The sequence below is a fragment of the Scyliorhinus canicula genome, chromosome 2 (genome assembly GCF_902713615.1).
Source record: "Scyliorhinus canicula chromosome 2, sScyCan1.1, whole genome shotgun sequence".
Classification (NCBI taxonomy): domain Eukaryota; kingdom Metazoa; phylum Chordata; class Chondrichthyes; order Carcharhiniformes; family Scyliorhinidae; genus Scyliorhinus; species Scyliorhinus canicula.
The window spans coordinates 53493497-53513660 of NC_052147.1; the positions used below are offsets into that span (position 1 = coordinate 53493497).

Here is a 20164-nt window from a genome sequence, read left to right on the forward strand (position 1 = left end):
TGGAAGGGAAGTTCGGGCTCCCCCCGGGGCTCCCCATCTTTAGGTACATGCAGGTAAGGGCGTTTGTCAGGCAGCAGAGTTCCCTCTGTTGCCGCCGCGTGGGGTCCAGGACAGGGTGCTCTCGGGGGTGTGGGTTGGAGAGGGGAGGATCTCGGCAACGTACCAAGTGATGCAGGAGGTAGACGAGGCCTCGGTGGAGGATCTGAAGGGTAAATGGGAGGAGGAACTGGGTGAGGAGATTGAGGAGGGGACATGGGCGGACACCCTAGGAAGGGTGAACTCCTCCTCCTTTTGTGCGAGGCTTAGCCTCGTACAGTTTAAGGTGCTGCATAGGCCTCACATGACCGGGAGAAGGATGAGCCGTTTTTTTGGGAACAAGGACAGGTGTGTTAGGTGCTCAGGGAGCCCAGCAAACCATCCCCATATGTTCTGAGCATGCCCAGCGCTGGGGGAATTTTGGAAGGGCGTAGCAAGGACGGTGTCGAGGGTGGTAGGATCCAGGGTCAAACCGGGCTGGGGGCTCGCAATATTTGGAGTTGTAGAGGAGCCGGGAGTGCAGGAGACGAAAGAGGCCGGTGTTCTGGCCTTTGCTTCCCTAGTAGCCCTGCGGAGGATTCTTCTTCAGTGGAAGGATGCGAGACCCCCCAAGCGTGGCAGCCTGGATCAACGATATGGTGGGGTTTATTAAATTGGAGAGGGTGAAATTTGCCCCAAGGGGGTCAGTGCAGGGGTTCTTTAAGAGGTGACAATCATTCCTAGATTTCCTGGCAGAACGGTAGAAAAAGGCCAGCAGCAGCAGCAACCCGGGGGGGCGGGGGGAACGGACACGCAACGTTTTCTTTGTTTTGGGCTGAAGGGAAATGTATATTTGTTCATTGCTAATGACGGGCTTTAATTTATTTTTTCTTCTTTGTATACATGGGTGGGGGTTTTGTTCTTTTGTTTCTTGATATTTTTTGTTATTGATATTTTGTGAAAATTTGAATAAAAATTATTTAAAAAAAAGAATTGCCCATGTTAAAGATGAGTTTTGGCTAAGATCAGTTGTCAGATCAAGCCCAAGAGGCGGTGCAATGCCTTTTCTTGTCAGTTTGGATCTTGTATGTCTCTCTGGAGACTATGAATTGGATTCAATTTGAATTTGAGTTGGTTTTTGGAGCAAGCGATGAGATGCATTCCAGGTTTGTCCTGTACACTCTGAACATTGGCTTTGTAATTTTAAGGATGGGATAAAAATTTGAAATATGGGCTTTGAAAGCAGTTAGCCCCGTTGATATTCATCCAACAGCACTGATATAAATGTGTGTGAACCAGTGGCTCACAATTAACAGACCGTTTTTCTCATGGACTGATGAAGAGACCCTGTGGTACTTGTATTTAAAAAGGCCATCAGTCAAGACTCAAACAATAGGGCCATTAATTTATAAATAAACTGCAGAATCAGAGTGATACAGTTGCCAAGATGATTGCCATAAAGTATTACTGTAGTTACATTGTACGACCATCTAGAAAGATCATGGGCTATTGGGGAATCACCGCATAACTACAGGAAAAAAGTCATCCTGTCTCACCAGTTTAATTATATTTATTGAAGAATTACAAAAGTTGGCATATGTTGGAAGCTTGACAGATTGTTGAACAGCCTTCAACAAGATGTTGCACAGCAGGCTGAACCCTCTGGAAATCGGTGCAGACCGTAGGATAGATTGTGAATTTAAAATAATTGTTCTACTCGGAGGATGGTTACAAGTACCGAAATGGAACCTGTAATTACAGCTTGTTGAGAGACTCCTTGTAGAGGTCAGGTTCTCTTCCATAGTCAGAACCTTATGAATCATACATGGAAAGTCAGAAACATGTAAATAATTTTGTTTTTAATCTTCAGAGTTTGTAAATTAATCTGTATTTTCATTCAGCCCATCAAGTCTGTGGCAGTGCCAGAGTAGCCTGTCAGCTACTCTTGAGTTTCAACGGTCAGTGAAAAACCCAAAATACTTTAACACTATAATAACCAAATGTATAGATATAATAATTTTGAATTCTGAGCTGGGATGACATAGGCAATTGTTTCAAATGTTGTTGATGGCACAACTGAAAATGGAAGCTGTTATTTAATGAGTTATTGTTGCATATCCATATTTTTACCAGGCGATGGCACAATGTCTTTGGAGCCCAAAATATTACTGTTTTAATGATTCTTTGCTTATGGTATTAAAGCATCCAATACATGCTTCAAATGCCTTGTTACTATAGTAATTTCTAAAAAAAGATACATGCTCATTTAAAAGTCATGCCATACACATTAACAGAATATTATTTTCCTATTTGATATAAATTAGAATCAAGTCCATCTCTGGATTCTATAAACTATTATATACTGGTATATCCTAGGATTATTTTCAATTAACATTAAGCAACAATTTTCATTGTAATTTATAATAGTCTCAGCAGTTTAAACTATGAAATCTTTATACGAGTCAGTGTAATTTTTTTCTCATTGCATTGAAAATTATTTTTCATTTAACAAATTTAGATATGAAGAAAATCACTCCATTGAACATTACCTGTACTAATGTACCTAACCTCTTAATTTTCACAATATTGAATAGAATCCTTACAGAGCAGAATGAGGCCATTCAGCCCATCGAACCCACACTGATCCTCTGAAAGAGCATCCTGCCCAGGCCCACTCCTCTGCCCTATCCCCATAACCCAGTAACCCCGCCTAACCGTTGGACACTAAGGGGCAATTTCTGCATGGCCAATCTACCCAACCTGTACATCTTTGCACTGTGGAAGGAAACCGGAGCACCCGGAGGAAACCCACAGACAGGGGGAGAATGTGCAAATTCCACATAGGTAGTCACCCAAGGCCACATTTGAACCTGGGTCCCTGACGCTGTGAGGCAGCAGTGCTTATCACTGTGCCACCATGCTACCGCATGATCAAAACCCCAATATAGTTCTTATGTCTGAAGTTTATAACAATAATGCACAGCTCCCATACTGACTAAATGTTGGATTAAAGCTGTGTTATGCAGTCAGTTTAGTGACTCACTCATAATTGCAATACAGGGGCAGCACGGTGGCCTAGTGGTTAGCACAACCGCCTCACGGCGCTGAGGTCCCAGGTTCGATCCCGGCTCTGGGTCACTGTCTGTGTGGAGTTTGCATATTCTCCCCGTGTCTGCGTGGGTTTCGCCCCCACAACCCAAAAATGTGCAGAGTAGGTGGATTGGCCATGCTAAATTGCCCCTTAATAGAAAAAATAATTGGGTAATCTAAATTTAAAAAAAAAAAAATAATTGCAATACAGGATGCTTTCATAAAGGCACCCTAAACCTGATGTTGCAAATATTGGCAGACTGGAAATATTATGTTTAACAATAACCCCAACCACCCCCCCCCCCCCCCCCTCCCGAAACATAAAACCTCTCCCCGCACCACAAGACTCCCACAGGGCATCTAATGTTACAACTACACATGCCCCTAGCTGCACCCTGTGGCCAGAAGAACATTCCTACCTATTGCCAGCCATTTTCTATCAGCTTGTTGGAGAAGATAGAGATAGGAAGAGGAAATAAAGGAGAGGGGAGATCGGGGGGGGGGGGGGGGGGGGGAGGTGTAAAGCAAATTCGAAGGGCTGGCAACAGGAAATTGGTGGGGGGCTGGAGTAGGAAGAGGATGACAGGAAATCTGACAGGAATGAGGAAGAATATAAACAATTGGATCAGGAGAGATTAGGACACTTATCAACTTGGTTTACTATCCAGACTTCTCTGTTCCTGCACCCTTCCCAAAATTAATTTTAGATTATATTACCTCTTATGTGTTGTTTCTCTAAAAGTCATCACTTCACATTCATCTGCATTGAATTGCATCTGTTATATGCCTGCACATTTTACTGGCCTATGTCATCCGAAAGTTTGCTGGTAATCAGCTCATTATTTACTACATTTGCAAGATTTTTATTGTCTGCAAACTTTGAAATTATACTCCCTGTATTTTCATTCAAACTTGCTGGGGTACATTACATTGTAGCATGTTGTAGAGGCAATTCTCATTATAAACTCAGTTTAGAAGATTCCAAGATGCTACTGGCAAGAGTACTAGAAGAGGATGGATTTGCCACCCTTCTCCCCCAACAATACCAGGGGCTGGTTTAGCTCACTCGGCTAAATCCCTGGCTTTTAAAGCAGACCAAGCAGGCCAGCAGCACGGTTCGATTCCCGTACCAGCCTCCCCGGACAGGCGCCTGAATGTGGCGACTAGGGGCTTTTCACAGTAACTTCATTGAAGCCTACACGTGACAATATGCAATTTTCATTTTCATATAGTAATTGGAGTGAAGCGACAGAACCAGTTAAAAAAAACGTGAGACATTCAGCATTATGTCCAGCACTTCCTGTTATTGTTTCAGTTTTCGACGTGTGCATTTTTTTGGTTTGTATTCAGAATCAATTTGAGGAGTCTCGTAGCTTTCAGTTGTATTTAATATATTTTTAAAAAACTCACCACTTAAGTGCGACATATTTTAGCTACCAGAAAAATGAACCTGTTCTACTGTTTTGTGCAAGTTACTTCAGGAAAAACATAATTTAATTTGTTTTACAAGTAGCCTGCATTGTACATGTATTGGAAACTGTTAGACTTCACCTCATTGGCACATGTGTAATTGATAAAACTGCATTAGTTATCAAATTGTTTAGTGATGAAAATTCTCAACTTGTATGTACTATTGGAGTGTTAAGAAGACTTACAAGTTGCCACCTCAGTGTCAAAATTTGTACTGTAGCTTTAAGAACATGTGAAGTTACAATAAGCACATTTGGGCTCCAGTGAGTCTAGCATTAGCAGTAAACAGAAACCCAGGCTACGTTACTGATTGGCTAGAAAAAGGTAAGTTAAGGTTAGTTAGTTGTTCGCAAGTACGAAGCACACTTTCCATTGGTCAAGAAATGCAAATATCTGGTTAGATGTTATTGGCAGGTGCGTAGACCTGGGCTTAAAATTGTGAAAACTGCCTACAAAAAGGGTATAAAAATAGGGGAACATCACTAGGGTATTTGCACTTGCCAGGGAATGGCGTTTGATGTGTTGGGTATGCTGGGTCTGCGAGGACTGCGTTTACCATAGCAGTGAGAGAGACAGGCTTCCAACACTTGGAGAAATGCAACTCTATTTTATTGAACTCTTAACTATTAAACATACTTTAACTGTGGGTTGACACTATGCTGAGTTGACTGAGGTCTTGCAGCTGCTGCTTGAGACGATCGTTAAGGGGCGCAGGCACCGACGGGGTGCATGAACCACAGGTGTGGCATTCGGTTTCAAAAGAATCTTGTATGTGTAGGGGAGTGTGCCCATACCCTCAAAGTCGCTGTGGTATCGTGCAATGATGTCATTTAATTGGATTTGAAAGTTGGCATCTAGCGAGACTGATGCCTTAGCGGGCGACATGGAGTGAACCCGCTGTACGAGATTCAGGATCTTGCAGGCCTGAGCACAGAGCAAGGAAGCTTTGTTGGACCCTACAATTTCAAAACGCAGGGTGGCTCTTCAGGAACGATGCAATACCACAAGCTGGCATGAGCCACTGGCAGCAATGGCATTGCCATTGTAGTCGAGAAGCTGACAGGCCGATGGAAGGATGTTCAGCTTGACATGGATATTATCCAGGTCAGACTGCGAAATTAGGTTGGCTGAAGCGCCGGTGTCCACCCTGAAGCATATGCGAGATTTGTTGACCGTAAGGGTGGCACACCACTCGTCGTCCGGATCAATGCTCATCACTGGGAGGGGCTTGGCCTTTTTTGAGAAAAGCATCGTATGCTTGGTGATGATTCCCACCCGGAATGGGGATGTGAGATCCTCGGTGTTGGGATCTGGAACCATGTCGGAGTCGGAGTCTGCAACGGGTTGCTGCACTGACCGGACGTTCCTGCGCTGCTGCTGAGATCGATGTGTGGTGGGCAGTTGAGCAGATCAGCACAGGCCTGCGTAGTGGCCAAGCTTGCCACACTGGAGTCAGCGTCGAGATTTCGCGGGACATTGCCGCTTTAAGTGGGAGGAGCCACAGTTGTTGCACGTTATGGCGCCGACATCAGGATGCTCCGTGCGCCACCGCACATGCGCGGTGTGGTCGAACAATGTGCGCACCTGCACTGTTCGGTCCTTGGCCTCGCCGCCCCCTCGGTCGTTGCGCGCATTCGCAGGAGCCCGGGAAAAGCGCGCAAAATGGCTGCCCTCATCCAGACTCAGGCCCTGGGGCTGTTTGACGGCTGCAGCTGCTCCGCATCGTGGGGGCCTTGCCGCGCCGTCTCTGCCGACTTGATATGGGAGTACCGGTTCATAGCGTGCTCATGTAGGACGCAGGTCTCAATTGCGGGGGTGAGCTGCTTTACCTTAAGGAGCTGCTGGCGAAGGGGGTCGGAGTGGACCCCAAAAACGATCTGGTCACGGATCATGGAGTCGGAAATGGAGCCGTAGTTACAGGATTGAGCGAGGATACGGAGATGGGTTAAGAAGGACTGAAAAGGTTCATCCTTACCCTGATGCCTCTGCTGGAACACATAGCGTTCAAAGCTCTCGTTGACTTCGATGTCACAGTGGCTGTCGAACTTCAGCAGGACTGTTTTGAACTTGGTCTTGTCCTCACCTTCAGCAAAGGTGAGGGAGTTAGAAATGTGGACAGCATGGTCCCCGGCTGTAGAGAGGAAGAGAGCAATCTTTCTGGCATCCGATGCGGCTTCGATGTCGGTGGCTTCAAGATACAGCTGAAACTTCTGCTTTAAAATCGTCCGGTTGGCACCGAGGCTGCCGGCGGTGCAGAGCGGCGGGGGAGGGCGGACGCTGTCCATGTTACCGGATGGCTGATCGCTGGTCAGAGGCAGACTATCTCAAGGTAGGTCCGTCAAACTCTAACATCACGCACTGGTACCATGATGTGTTGGGTATGCAGGTCTGCGAGGACTGCGTTTACCATAGCAGTGAGAGAGACAGGCTTCCAACACTTGGAGAAATGCAAGAATTCTATTTTATTGAACTCTTAACTATTAAACATACTTTAACTGTGGGTTGACACTATGCTGAGTTGACTAGAGACCTGAGGCTAACCTGACCAGACTATCTTACTACCACATGGTGGATGTTTGAGTTGTTGCTCACAAGCTCTGGCTGTCTCAGAGGCTGCATCCCAAGAGAGTAGGAAAACTAGTGACCTCTGGCTTTATAGTGGCCGTATCCTGTCTGCTGATTGGCTGCTGTGTTCTGTGTGTTCATTGGTCATCCTGTGTGACAATCAATGTCTGTCTGTGCACCATCATATACGTGCGTGTATATTATGACAGCGTTCATCTCAGGATAGTTGCTAGGAAGTTAGCACGTGTGGAATATTCCAGTTGAAGGGCAAATGTCACAGGTTGGGGGTTGTCATAAGAACCGAGAAATGACTAAAATTGCAGGTTGAGGATTGCCATAGGAATCCAATATTAGGGCTAAAGCTAATTGTCTGAAATGAATAATCTTTGTTAGGAAGCTTTAAGTTTGAAAGAGAGGGAAAAACCATTCAGCAGCAGCTGTAAAGTGTGTAGCTTGAGAGGGAGAGTGAGCACAAGCGAGCAAGCAGTGGTGAAGTGTACAGCTATAGCAGTTAAGATAAACTGGGAAATTAAAGATGAATTCTTAACTCTAATGTACAGATAAACTCCTTTGCAGTTTTAAGCTAACCAAGCTAAAGTCTTGAAGGATGTTGTGAGTCAAGGAACCAGGCTCAAGGAGCCAAACAAAGAAAACCGCAGAAGTCCAGGGTTCCAGGGAAAGGCAGACTGGCAGGTGTTGAACTTGTGTGTCATGTCATACCTTGACTAGTGGAAAGTATTCATCTTCGCTGTTCAATAAGCCTTGTTAGTTTGCATTCTAAATTAGTGATTGCCCGTTTTGCCAACAAGGTTATTCCTCAATAAGGTTTTTGAGATTTAGAGTCCAAATACATTCCTCCAAACACTAATTATTTGATAAAAACAAAATTCAATAGAAATAAATATAATCATGAAAATTTTAATCCATGCAATGCAGTACATTAATGTCTAAGGCGGCAGGACAGGTTAGTCGTTAAAAAACATATAGTATCCTAATTTTTATTATTGGGGCACAGTGTACAAGAGCAAGGAAGTTATGTTGAACTTGTACAAGTGACTAGTTCAGCTTCAGTTGGAGAATGGAAAGGTGGAAAGATGTAACGGCATTGGAGACAGTGCAGAAGGGATGAAGAACTTCAATCATGAAGATAGATTGGAGGGGTTAAAACTGTTTTCCTCTGTGGCGCTGTGGGTTAGCCCTGCTGCCATATGGCGCTGAGATCCCAGGTTCGATCCTGGCTTTGGGTCACTGTCCGTGTGGAGTTTGCACATTCTCCCCGTGTTTGCGTGGGTTTTGCCCCCACAACCCAAAGATGTGCAAGTTAGGTGGATTGGCCACGCTAAATTGCCCCTTAATTGGAAAAAAATAATTGGGTACTCTAAATTTATTTTTTAAAAACTGTTTTCCTTGGAGTAAAGAAGACCGACAGGAGACTTGGAGGTATTCAAAAATCATGAGGGGTCTTGACAGATTCAATAGGGAGAAACTGCTCCCATTCGGGATTGAGAACGAGAGGGCAAAGACTTGAAAAAGCAAAAGTAGTACAAGAACAAACTTCTTCACAAAGTGAGTAGTTAAGATCTGGAATACTGCATGAGTATGGTGGAGGCAGGTTCAATCAAGGCATTCAAAAGGGAACTTAAGACTGTTACTTCAGGGCAGCATGGTGGCGCAGTGGGTTAGCCCTGCTGCCTCACGGCACCGAGGTCCCAGGTTCAATCCCAGCTCTGGGTCACTGTCCGTGTGGAGTTTGCACATTCTCCCAGTGTTTGCGTGGGTTTCTCTCCCACAACCCAAAGTTGTGCAGGCTAGGTGGATTGGCCGCTCTAATTTGCCCCTTAATTGGAACAAATGAATTGGGTACTCTAAATTTAAAAAAAAAAGGCTGTTACTTGAACAGGAACAATGCTCAGGGTTACGGGCAAAAGATGGGAGAACATGAGTAAATTGTTCATTCGGAGAGCTGGTGCAGATACAATGGACAAAACAGCTTCATTTTGCACAGTAAAAATTCTGTGATTCTGTAACATGCACCTAAATCAGATATCTGTGGCCTTGATTACTGATCAATGATTGAACGGTATATTTCTCACAAACCTAAATGCTATTGGCCTTTGCAAGTGCCAGGTAAGTGAAATATCTGTGCCCATCAACTTTTAACAGATAAAAAAATGTTAAAATACTCACTCAGAAGGTACAATCGTATACAGTAGACATTCCATTTAATGAAAGGGGCAAGAAGACTACTGCTGGAGAGTTTATGGATAGAGGCATAGTAAAAGCACAAAATGTAATTGTAGCATAATTAATTTCAAACAAAAATGCACATGCTGCTAAAAGGGAATATGTCTACGATTATTGAAACTGGACGGATACTCACGATCCATGCAGACAAGAACTGTATCCCTTTCCAACTGGGTTATGTGGATGGTATCCAACTGGCAACTGGCTACAACAATAAAATGCATACATGACTAGTGATACTTTTCATAAAATTGTAATCATTTAATGCTTTTAGGCAGTGAGATCTTTTAGATAAATTATCCTCAGTTTAAGAAAGTTTCAATTGGGTGTACACAGAATAGGAAGCTAATTTACAGTGCCAAATAGGGTACATTGAATAACAGTGCAAAGCTAATTAAGTAACTAAATCTGAAGCCAACTAATTAAATGGAAAATAATAATAATAAAATAATCTTTTTTATTGTCACAAGTAGGCTCACAACACTGCAACAAAGTTACTATGAAAAGCTCCTTCCGGCGCCTGTTCGGAGGGAGAATTCAGAATGTCTAAATTACCTTACAGCAAGTCTGTCGGGACTTGCGGGAGGAAACCGGATCACTCCGGAGTAAACCCACAGGGCAGACGCAGGAAGAACATACAGACCGGAGACAGTGACCCATGCCGGGAATCGAAACTGGGATCCTGGCACTGTGAAGCAACAGTGCCAACCAGTGTGCTACCGTGCTACAAATATATTGTAATCAAAACCCGCATACAATTATTTTAATTTTTTTTAATTTACAGTACCCAATTCTATTTTTCCAATTAAGGGGCAACTTAACGTGGCCAATCCATCTAACTTGCACATCTTTGGGTTGTGGGGGCGAAACCCATGCAAACACGGGGAGAATGTACAAACTCCACACGGAGAGTGACCCAGAACCGGGATCAAACCTGGGACCTCGCCGTTGTGAGGCTGCAGTGCTAACCCACTCCGCTACCGTGCTGCCCTTGCATACAATTATTTAATGACTAGATCAACAAGTCAGCTTTCCATTTAATTCTTTAAACTCCCAGAATGATAAGTGAGTTTTAAACTGTTTTTGCAGTATACCCATGAATGACTAATCATTATAAAATGGTGACAATTTATTATGAAATGGCATACCTGAAACATCTTCTGTAAACCATGAGGAAGAGGAATTCAGGTTTATTGTCTGAAACCGGACTACCTGGTTGAGTTCACTGCCTTTGCTGATGGCTACACAGACCATTGGGTATTCTTGTTCAGGCACCACAAGCATTTCAAACACTTTTAAAGGGTCTGGGAGTGGAAAGTCAAAATGCTGGAAGAAAAATAATCCTGATTTTGAGAAGCTATAATCAGTATTACAACACATATTTGTAACAGTTCTTTTATTCATTCATGGGATGTGGACATTGCTGACATTTATTGCCTATCCCTAATTGTCCTTGAGGTGGCGCAAGCCATTTCCTTGAACTGCTGCATTCTGTATTGCATAGGTATACCCACAGGCCTGTTAAGTAGGGAGTTCCAGAATTCTGACTTAATAACAACGAAGGAAAGGCGATATAGTTCCAAGTCAGGATGATGCATGACTTGGAGGGAGACCTGCAGGTGGTGGTGTTCCTATGTGCCTGTTGGAGTGAATGTTTAAAGTGGGGGATTGAGTGCCCTCATGTGGATAGGGCTTTTCCCTGGATGGGAAATTGCTGGAGCTGCACTCATCTATGCAAATCCATTACACTCTTGTCTTGTGAGCTGGGAAAGGTCTTTGGGGAGCAAGGTCAGTCTGACCTGGAAGTCAGTATTTATGTGGTCAGTCCACTTAAGTTTCTGGCCAATGGCTGGTTTAGATTTATTGTGCTTTGTGTGAACATGACACAACAGGGTAATTTTGCATGTTAGGTACCTGCCAGGAGATATACCAGGCAACTTGGCTATAGGCTCGGTATGGAGCATGTTACAGCACTACAGTTGGAATGTGGTCCAGGCCCATAGACTTTACTTCATCATTTGTGATCAGCCCTTTCTTGATTTCACATGGAGTGAATCGAATTGGCTGAAGACTAGCATCTGTAGTGCTGAGGATTTCAGGAGGAGGTGGATATAGATCAGCCACTCAGCACTTTGGGTTGAAAATTGTTATGACAAGTAGAAAAAGGTACTGTTTCAAGTTGAACAGGTAATTAAACATTACAAACACACAAACACCCAACTAAATATAGTTTTATATTTGCATTGCATTTAAACATGGGTACATGTACACAATTCAAATAATACATTAGATACATAATGAAATTAAAACAAACACTGACCTTGATTAACATGAACTTTTCCATTGGCTCATACCACTGAAGTAAGACAATACCAGACTGCAACGCCCCACAGAGGTATTTGTACCCAGTGTATGGATTTCGCACTATAATTAGTAAACAGAGATCAATGGTGACACGTTAGTAAGATTTTAAAAACTAAAAAAAACATTTCTGCAGAATGATAGGAACGTCCTTTCAAATACACTCATGAAATTCACTTTTCTTGTCCAAATCAGACAATATTCCCATGTGTGGTGCAAGGTCAGTATCTAATCTGCTGTGCTTCCCCAAAGAACAGGCATTTTTAAGAGAAAGATGTGTCGAGCTGGTTTGTATCACTTTTACACTTCTGGTTCCTGCGTTACTTTGGGTGGGAAATGCTAAGTAAAGGAAGAGGAGTAAGACTGAAGGATCATTTGTACACATCGCCCAGCAACCAGATCAGAGTGACATTGACTGAAACATATGGGGTGCATGACCAGATGCACAATAATAGTCACAATCATATTCTTAAGGAGCCGTTAAAAATTCAGCTTTGTACATTTAACAATTACCATGCTCCAAGCAAACATTAAAACCAATACACCATTTTACATACCAATGCAACATTTGTGGCAACCTTTTGTTTCTGGAATTTTTGTTGTTAAAGCAAATCTCCTGGAAACAACACACAAGGTAGATTTCAGTTCTGAGTCACAGTCATTTTATAAAGGTACTCATAAGTTATGATTCATGCTGAAGGACAATATTCTATATTTACTTCCAGTATTTAGTACCTTGAACTTGTCTGTATGAACATGTATGTGTTCATGTCTCTCATCATGCCTTCCACAAATCACTGCTGCCTGTCTTCTGCTTAAGTATTTAGTCATTCTAATTCTTCTCCTGCATATGTTTGTATTTGCCCCTTCCCAGTTTCTTTTTTCAATGCTGTTCATTAGTATGATCCTCCATCATATCGGAACATCTTAATCAGAAGATCTGATCAAGGATCTGTACACCCGAAACATTTTTTTATGTCTGATCTGCTTCATTTTGTGTATTTTTTGTTTTTGTCACACGTCGGGCAGACATTTAAAAAAAAGAAATTTAGAGTACCCAATTATTTTTTTCCAATTAGCGTGGCCAATCACCTACGTTGCACATCTTTAGGTTGTGGGGGTGAGACCCTCACAGACATGGAGAGAATGTGCAAACTCCACATGGACAGTAACCAGGGACCGGAATCAAACCAGGGTCCTCGTCAGTGTGAGGCAGCAGAGCTAACCACTGCGGCATTGTGTCTACCATGTTAGCACCAGAATCAATGATGTGTTTTCCTGGAACTATTGAGAAGAGGACTGGACTTTAAAAATGCGGAATAAAGAAAACATTTTACATTCTTCCATACTCAAATAGCACCAGGCACTGCAAGATTTTAAATGGAACTCAATTCTAACATATGCAGTTCCCTTACCTGGGTATTATCTTGTCAGGAAAACGGTGTGTTTGAATGTGGGATGCTAACCCTGGTTTCTTTGCCTGTTCAAATAAGGCGACCAAGTTGTGTGAATAAAGCTGAAAATTTTTGCCTGTAATTGCAGAAAAATATGAAAAAAATCAAAGACTGACAACTGAAATCTACTCTTACCACAATTGTTGATGCACCAAACTGCCTCCATCCTAATCGATATCCTTAACTTCATCCCACCACAAGACCTCATCTCTATGTGTAGCCATTTTGTGTAACCATTTGCATCCACATTTTGGCAGGTGCTCTGGATCAAGTCCATTGCCATCTTCACCATCTCTCCCCAACCCTCCAATACTCGATCCCTTCATTCCTTGCCTCTCAGCCCTCATCAAGAACTCCACACAACCAACATTCCATTCCTCTAAAATGCAACTGTGTTATTTGTTCAGCTACTTTTTTTGTAGCATGTTCCACATTCTTACCACACTTTGGAAAACAAAGTTTCTCCTGAATTCCTGATCAGATATATTAGTGGCTACGAAGAAAGCTATGAAGAAAGGTTGAGTAGATTAGGATTGTTTTCATTGGAAAGACGGAGGTTGAGGGGAGACCTGATTAAGGTCTACAAAATTATGAGAGGTATGGACAGGGTGGATAACAACAAGCTTTTTCCAAGAGTGGGGGTGTCAATTACAAGGGGTCATGATTTCAAGGTGAGAGGGGAAAAGTTTAAGGGAGATGTGCGTGGAAAGTTTTTTATGCAGAGGGTGGTGGGTGGCTGGAATGCTTTGCCAGGGGAGGTGGTAGAGGCGGGTACGATAGCATTATTTAAGATGCATCTGGACAGATATATGAATGGGTGGGGAACAGAGAGAAGTAGACCTTGGAAAATAGGCAACAGGTTTAGATAAAGGATCTGGATCGGTGCAGGCTGGGAGGGCCGAAGGGCCTGTTCCTGTGCTGTAATTTTCTTTGTTCTTTGTTCTTATATTTATGACCTCTAATTTTGGATTCCCCCACAAATGGTTCATTATCTCTAAAATTATGAAAGAGCTTTAATTGAGTAGATGTAAAGACCTCTATCAGATGATCCCTCTGCCTTCTCTTTTCTTTGAGAGAAGAGCCAGCCTGTTCCTGATAAGCTTACTCCCAGTTCTGGTACTGTTCTCCAAATTTTTTTTAGTACCTTCCCCAGTGCCTCTATGACCGTTTCATATTATTGACGCAATACTCTAATCTAATGTGGTCTGACCAAGGGTGAACACAAATTTAACACAAGTCCACAGCTTTTTAATTCTATTGCTCTAGAAATGCATCAAAATGCTTGCTTTTATTTTATTTTTTTAAAAATGGGCTAATTAACCTGTGTTAGCGCATCTATCGAACCCATGACTCCTCTACCTCATGTAGACTATCATTCAAAACATTTATGTAGCTGCCCAATTCTTCCAACCAAAACATACCAGCTTATACTTGTATATATATTACCCAATTATTCTGCTAGTTTATCAATGCCAGCTTGTATATTGTTAAGTGCAGTATTAACTATGCCCCAAATTCCTAAGCATCATGTTGAAATCTGGGCAGAGCTTTCAACTCCACAAGCTCTCAATCACAGACTGAAAATGTCCACCTCTAACTTTGCACACTTATGCCCCTGTATCAGCACATTTGGTGTTGAAACCCTCATCCATTTGTTGCCTCCAGACTCAGCTATTCAAATTCTCCCCAAGCTGGACTCTTATTCTCCACTTTCCATCAGCTTCTCATAAAAAACTCTGTATTCTGTATTACATGCCACAGCAATTAATAAATAACCAGGGCCAGATCTATTGTTAAAGAAAGCCAGGGAGCACTTCCGGTGGCGGCTATGAAGGAGTAAGTCGCACATTTGGTGGCTTCCGCTCTGGTCAGACTTTTGGACCTTCCCCCGCCCGATGTTTTAACGGACTTGAATTGTAGAAGAGATGTTAGTGGCAATTCTCTACTGAGTTCCCACTTCGGTGCATGGAGAAAAGGACTAGAAGTGTTCGTAATGATAGAAACATGAAGACAGAGAAGACTTGGGCTGTAGTTGCAACAGGGGACAGCATGGCGGAGGGGCGAACCTCTGGCTTGTCAACCCAGCTGTAAATGGGACAATAGCTCCAGCGGGTTTACCGAACCCTGAGTGTGGAGGTGGCCAGGAGGAGAGCAGGCTTCAATCAGATCAGGGCGATCATTTTCAAGAAAAAGGTGAAGTTTGGACTGTGATATCCAGCCCGCCTCTGGGTCACGCATGAGGATCAGCACTTTTACTTTGAGTCGCCGGAGGACGCGTTGGACTTTGCAAGAAAGACGGGGCTGACGAAGGACTGAGAACTTTTGAATTTGGCTGCAAAGTTCGTGTTTCTGTTTTCTCGGTTTTGTTTCTCTGTTTTTGCAAAACGTTTCTCGTTTTTCTTGGAACCAGCATTAGAGCTGAGTGAGTTTAGGTTTTCATTTGCACTGTTGGGGGATAGAGGTGTGTTAGTTTTGATCTTGGTGTTTTTTGGTTGGGCAATTGGGGATTGTTTGATGTTGGAGTTTGTTGGCATGGGGGAATGGGGGGGGGGGTGAGGAGTGTGGGGAGGGAACAATAGGTGGGAGACTATCCGGCGCCGGGGCTGGGAGCCATCAAGCTATCTGGGTGAGCTAGCTCTCGGAAGCGCAGTGGGGGGGTGCATATTTTTGGTTTAGGAAAGGGATTGGGTTACAGGGTGTTGTTTCTCGGGGGGGGGGGAAAGAGGGAGGAATGTTTTGCTGGTGAGGGAGGGACTTGGGCTGAGGGACACAGAGGAGGGTGTTGTTTCTCGGGGATGGGGGCTGCCTGGGGATGGATCGGTGGAGGCGTAGATCACGGGCTGGTGGGGGCCTAAAAAAAAGGGAATGACTGCGGCGGGGGGGACAATGAGACTCCCAACTAGGCTGATCACCTGGAATGTTCGAGGGTTAAATGGGTCGGTCGAAAGGGCACGTGTGTTCGCGCATCTTAGGGGATTGAAGGCGGACATGGTAATGTTGCAGGAGACGCATCTTAAGGTAACGGACCAGGTTAAACGGAGGAAACACTGGGTCAGTCGGTGTTTCATTCGGGACTAGATTCAAAGAGTAGAGGGGTCGCGACCCTGATCAAGAAGCGGGTGGTGTTTGAGGCGGGTAGAATAGTCTCGGACGTGGGAGGTCGCTATATTATGGTCAGTGGGAAACTGGAGCGGGTGCAGGTGGTGTTAGTGAATGTATATGCGCCAAATTGGGATGATGTGGAGTTTATAAAGAGGATGCTGGGGAAGATACCGGATCTGGACTTGCACAGATTGGTCATGGGAGGGGACTTCAACACAGTTATGGACCTGGGCTTAGGCTGGTCAAGCTCGAAAACGGGCAGGGTGCCAGAAATGGCAAAGGAACTAAGAGGGTTCATGGAGCTGAAGGGGGGGGGGGGGTTTGGATTCATGGAGGTTCGGGCAGCCAGTGGCGAAGGAGTTCTCCCGGATTGATTTCTTTATTTTGAGCAGCGTCTTTCTGGCTGGGGTAGTGGACACGGGGTATTCGGCAATTACAATCTCGACCTGCAGGTTAGTAAAGACAGTAATCAGCGCCTGGAGTAGAGGTTGGATGTAGGACTTTTGACAGATGAAGTGGTGTGTGAACGGCTGAGGAAATGCATTCAGAACTACCTGCAGATCAATGACATGGGGGAAACTTTGGCAGCGGTGGTTTGGGAAGCACTGAAGGTGGTGGTAAGGAGAGGAGCTGATCTCGATCCGGGCTCATAGGGAGAAGGTTGACAGGGCAGAGATGGACAGACTGGTAAAAGAGATATTACAGATCGATAGGAGGTATGCGGAGACCCCAGAGGCAGGGCTCCTGAGGGAACGGCGGAGGCTGCAGGCGGAGTTCAGCTTGCTGACCACAGGGTCAGCAGTGACCACAGGGCGGTGGAACATCTGAGAAAGGAGAGGGGGGTGATTTATGAACATGGGGAGAGGCCACCAGAATGCTTGCATAGCAACTTAGGAAGAGGGAGGCAGCTAGGGAGATAGGGAAAGTAAAGGACAGTGAGGGGAACCTGGTTGGTGATTCGGTAGGGGTGAATAAGACGTTTAGAGATTTTTACAGCAGGCTGTACAGGTTGGAACCCTCTACGGGGCCGGAGGGGATGAGGCGCTTTTTGGAGGGGCTGAATTTCCCAACGGTGGACAGAGAGCAGGTAGAAGGGCTGAGGGCCCCAATTGGGCTGGAAGAGAGAGAGAGTGGAGGACTTGAAGGCCATGCAGGCAGGTAAAGCTTAATAAAATATTTTGTGTAAGTATGGGAGGATTGATGAGAGTAATGCAGTAGATATAGTCTACACTGATTTTGATAGGGAAACCGAGAAGTTCCTACATGGCCAAAAAAGTAAAAGCCCATGGGATACAGGGGTGTGTAGTTTCTTGGATCCAAAATTGGCTCAGTGACAGGAAACAAAGGTAATGTTTGATGGATATTTTTGCGAATGGAAAGCAGTTTTCAGTGGCACTTCATGGGGCTCATTATTGGGTCCTTTGCTATTTGTTGTATGCATTAATAATTTTGACTTAAATGTGGGTGGCATGTTGGGAAATTTGTAGATGATGCAAAACTTGACCGTGCAATTGATAGTGAAGAGGACAGCTGTTGTTGAATTATATCAATAGTTTGATTGAGGGCAGCACGTGACACAGTGGTTAGCACTGCTGCCTACGGCACCAAGGGCCCGGGTTCGATTCCTGGCCCTGGGTCACTGTCCGTGTGGAGTTTGTACATTCTCCCAGTGTCTGCATGGGTTTCCCCTCCACAACCCAAAGATGTGCAGGTTAGGTGATTGGCCACGCTAAATTGCCCCTTAATTAGAAAAAAATATATAATTAGGTACTCTAAATTTTAAAAAAAGTTTGATTGAGTGGGTGGAAAACCAGCAATAGAATTCAATTTGGAGAAGTGCAAGGTAATACATTTTGGTAGGGCAAACAAAGCTCAGGAATACAAAATTGACGGGAAGGGTAGAGGAAGCGAGAACCTCAGAGTGCATGTCCACAAGTCCATGAATGTGGAAGAACAGGCTGATAAGCTGTTGGGGGAAGCTTATGGAATGCTTTCCTTTATTGGATGTGGTATAAAATACAAAAGCAGGGATGTAATGGCAGAACTGTATAAAATGCTGGTTAGGCCACAGTTCAATTGTGTGCAGGGCTGGTTGCCACATTACAGGAATAACCTAATTGCTCTGGAGAAAGTACACAGGAGATTTACAAGAATGTTGCTCGGGCTTGAAAATTACAGCTATGAGGAAAATTTGGATTGGCTGAGGTTGTTTTCCTTGGAACTGAGGAGACTGAGGGGATGACCTGATTGATGTGTACAAGATTATGAGGGGCCTATATAGAGTAGACAGGGCTGGCGTGCTTCCCCTAGCTGAGGGATCGATTACTAGGGGGCACAGATTGAAGATGACTGGTAGAAGGATAAGAGGGGACATGAGGAAAAACTTCTTCACCCAAAACGGAGTGGGTATTTGGAATTTGCAGCCTGGTTTGGTGGTGCAAGCATAAACACTCAACTCATGTAAAAGTTTTCTGGATCTGCAACTAAAATGCTGTAACCTGCAAAACTACAGGCTGGATGCTGGAAGGTGGGATTAGAACGGACAGTAAGTTTTTATTCCTTTTTGTCTGGTGCAGGCACGATGGGCTGAATGGCCTTTTTCTGTGTCGCAACTTGTCTATGGTTCTAATTTGGTTCCCCAATCAGCCATATACTTGCTGACCTACAGTGATGTCTGGTTATCCTGTGCCTCCAATTAAAACCCTTCAATATCACCAATTTCTTCCAGCCGACGGACATAAACCCTCTCCAGCTCCCTGATCTTTTATTCCTTGTACCTTGCCTCCAGCTGCACCTTCCCCAATCCCCATCATTCTAATATTGACATCCATGCCTCAGTCATCAAGGCCCTATGGTTCAAAAGTTTCCTTATTAAACCCAACTGCATTTCTATTTTTTCCTCCATCGAGGCCCTCTTTAAACCTATTGCTATCCTGCCGATCTCCTCGTTCATGTCAGCAACCATTTTTGTCAGATTATACCTCTAGGGCTTGTTCTTGTACATTAAAGACATCACTAAAATGTATGCTGGTGCTTTGAATTTCATAGAATTTACAGTGCAGAAGGAGGCCATTCGGCCCATTGAGTCTGCACCCTACCCAAACCTCCACCCTATCCCCATAACCCAGTAACCCCACCCAACACCAAGGGCAATTTTGGACACTGAGGGCAATTTAGCATGACCAATCCACCTAACCTGCACATCTTTGGACTGTGGGAGGAAACCGGAGCACCCGGAAGAAACCCACGCACACACAGGGAGAACCGTTCAGACTCTGCACAGACAGTGACCCAAGCCGGGAATCGAACCCGGGACCCTGGAGCTGTGAAGCAATTGTGCTAACCACTATGCTACCGTGCTGCCCCTTGTCACTGATTCCACACACCAAATTTTTAATTACTTGGCAGAAACAACTTTTTGAGTCGTGACGTATGATAATGCAGATCAGAGGGAAAAAAAAATAATGCAGATCAGAAAATAGCATGACTTAAAAATTCTAAAATTTAAAATTTTTTGAAAAACAAACTTTTCCAATACTTTTCCAAAATACAATGAGTCATTTTAACAGATTTGCTTTTAGATAGAAAATAATAAAATCACAATAGGGAAATAAAATACTGCGGATGTTGAAAATCTAAAATAAAGCAAGTGTTGGAAAAACCCAGGTCTGGCAGCATCTGTGGAGAGAGAAAGAGTTAACGTTTTGAATCCAATATGACTCCGTTTCAGAACCTGTTGAGTTTTCCAGCACTACATTAATATCACAATACTTGCTGATTTTTTTTCCTGGTGAAAATCACCATCATTGTCAGAGTCATAAGGACATATGACACAGGAGACGGCCATCTGGGTCATCGGGTTA

At 44.0% G+C, this 20164-nt stretch overlaps 1 protein-coding gene across 3 annotated transcripts in view; it reads right to left on the reverse strand.

The window, feature by feature from the left end:
* Positions 1-20164, reverse strand: part of map4k5 (mitogen-activated protein kinase kinase kinase kinase 5) — a 238025-nt gene that overhangs the window by 19717 nt on the left and 198144 nt on the right. For all 3 annotated transcript variants that reach the window (XM_038778355.1, XM_038778345.1, XM_038778366.1), the window contains 5 exons: positions 13161-13275; positions 12303-12361; positions 11705-11808; positions 10533-10710; positions 9521-9589 (listed from right to left, as the gene is read on the reverse strand). In XM_038778355.1, the coding sequence (XP_038634283.1) occupies positions 9521-9589; positions 10533-10710; positions 11705-11808; positions 12303-12361; positions 13161-13275 (525 nt within the window). The remainder of the gene's footprint in view (positions 1-9520; positions 9590-10532; positions 10711-11704; positions 11809-12302; positions 12362-13160; positions 13276-20164) is intronic.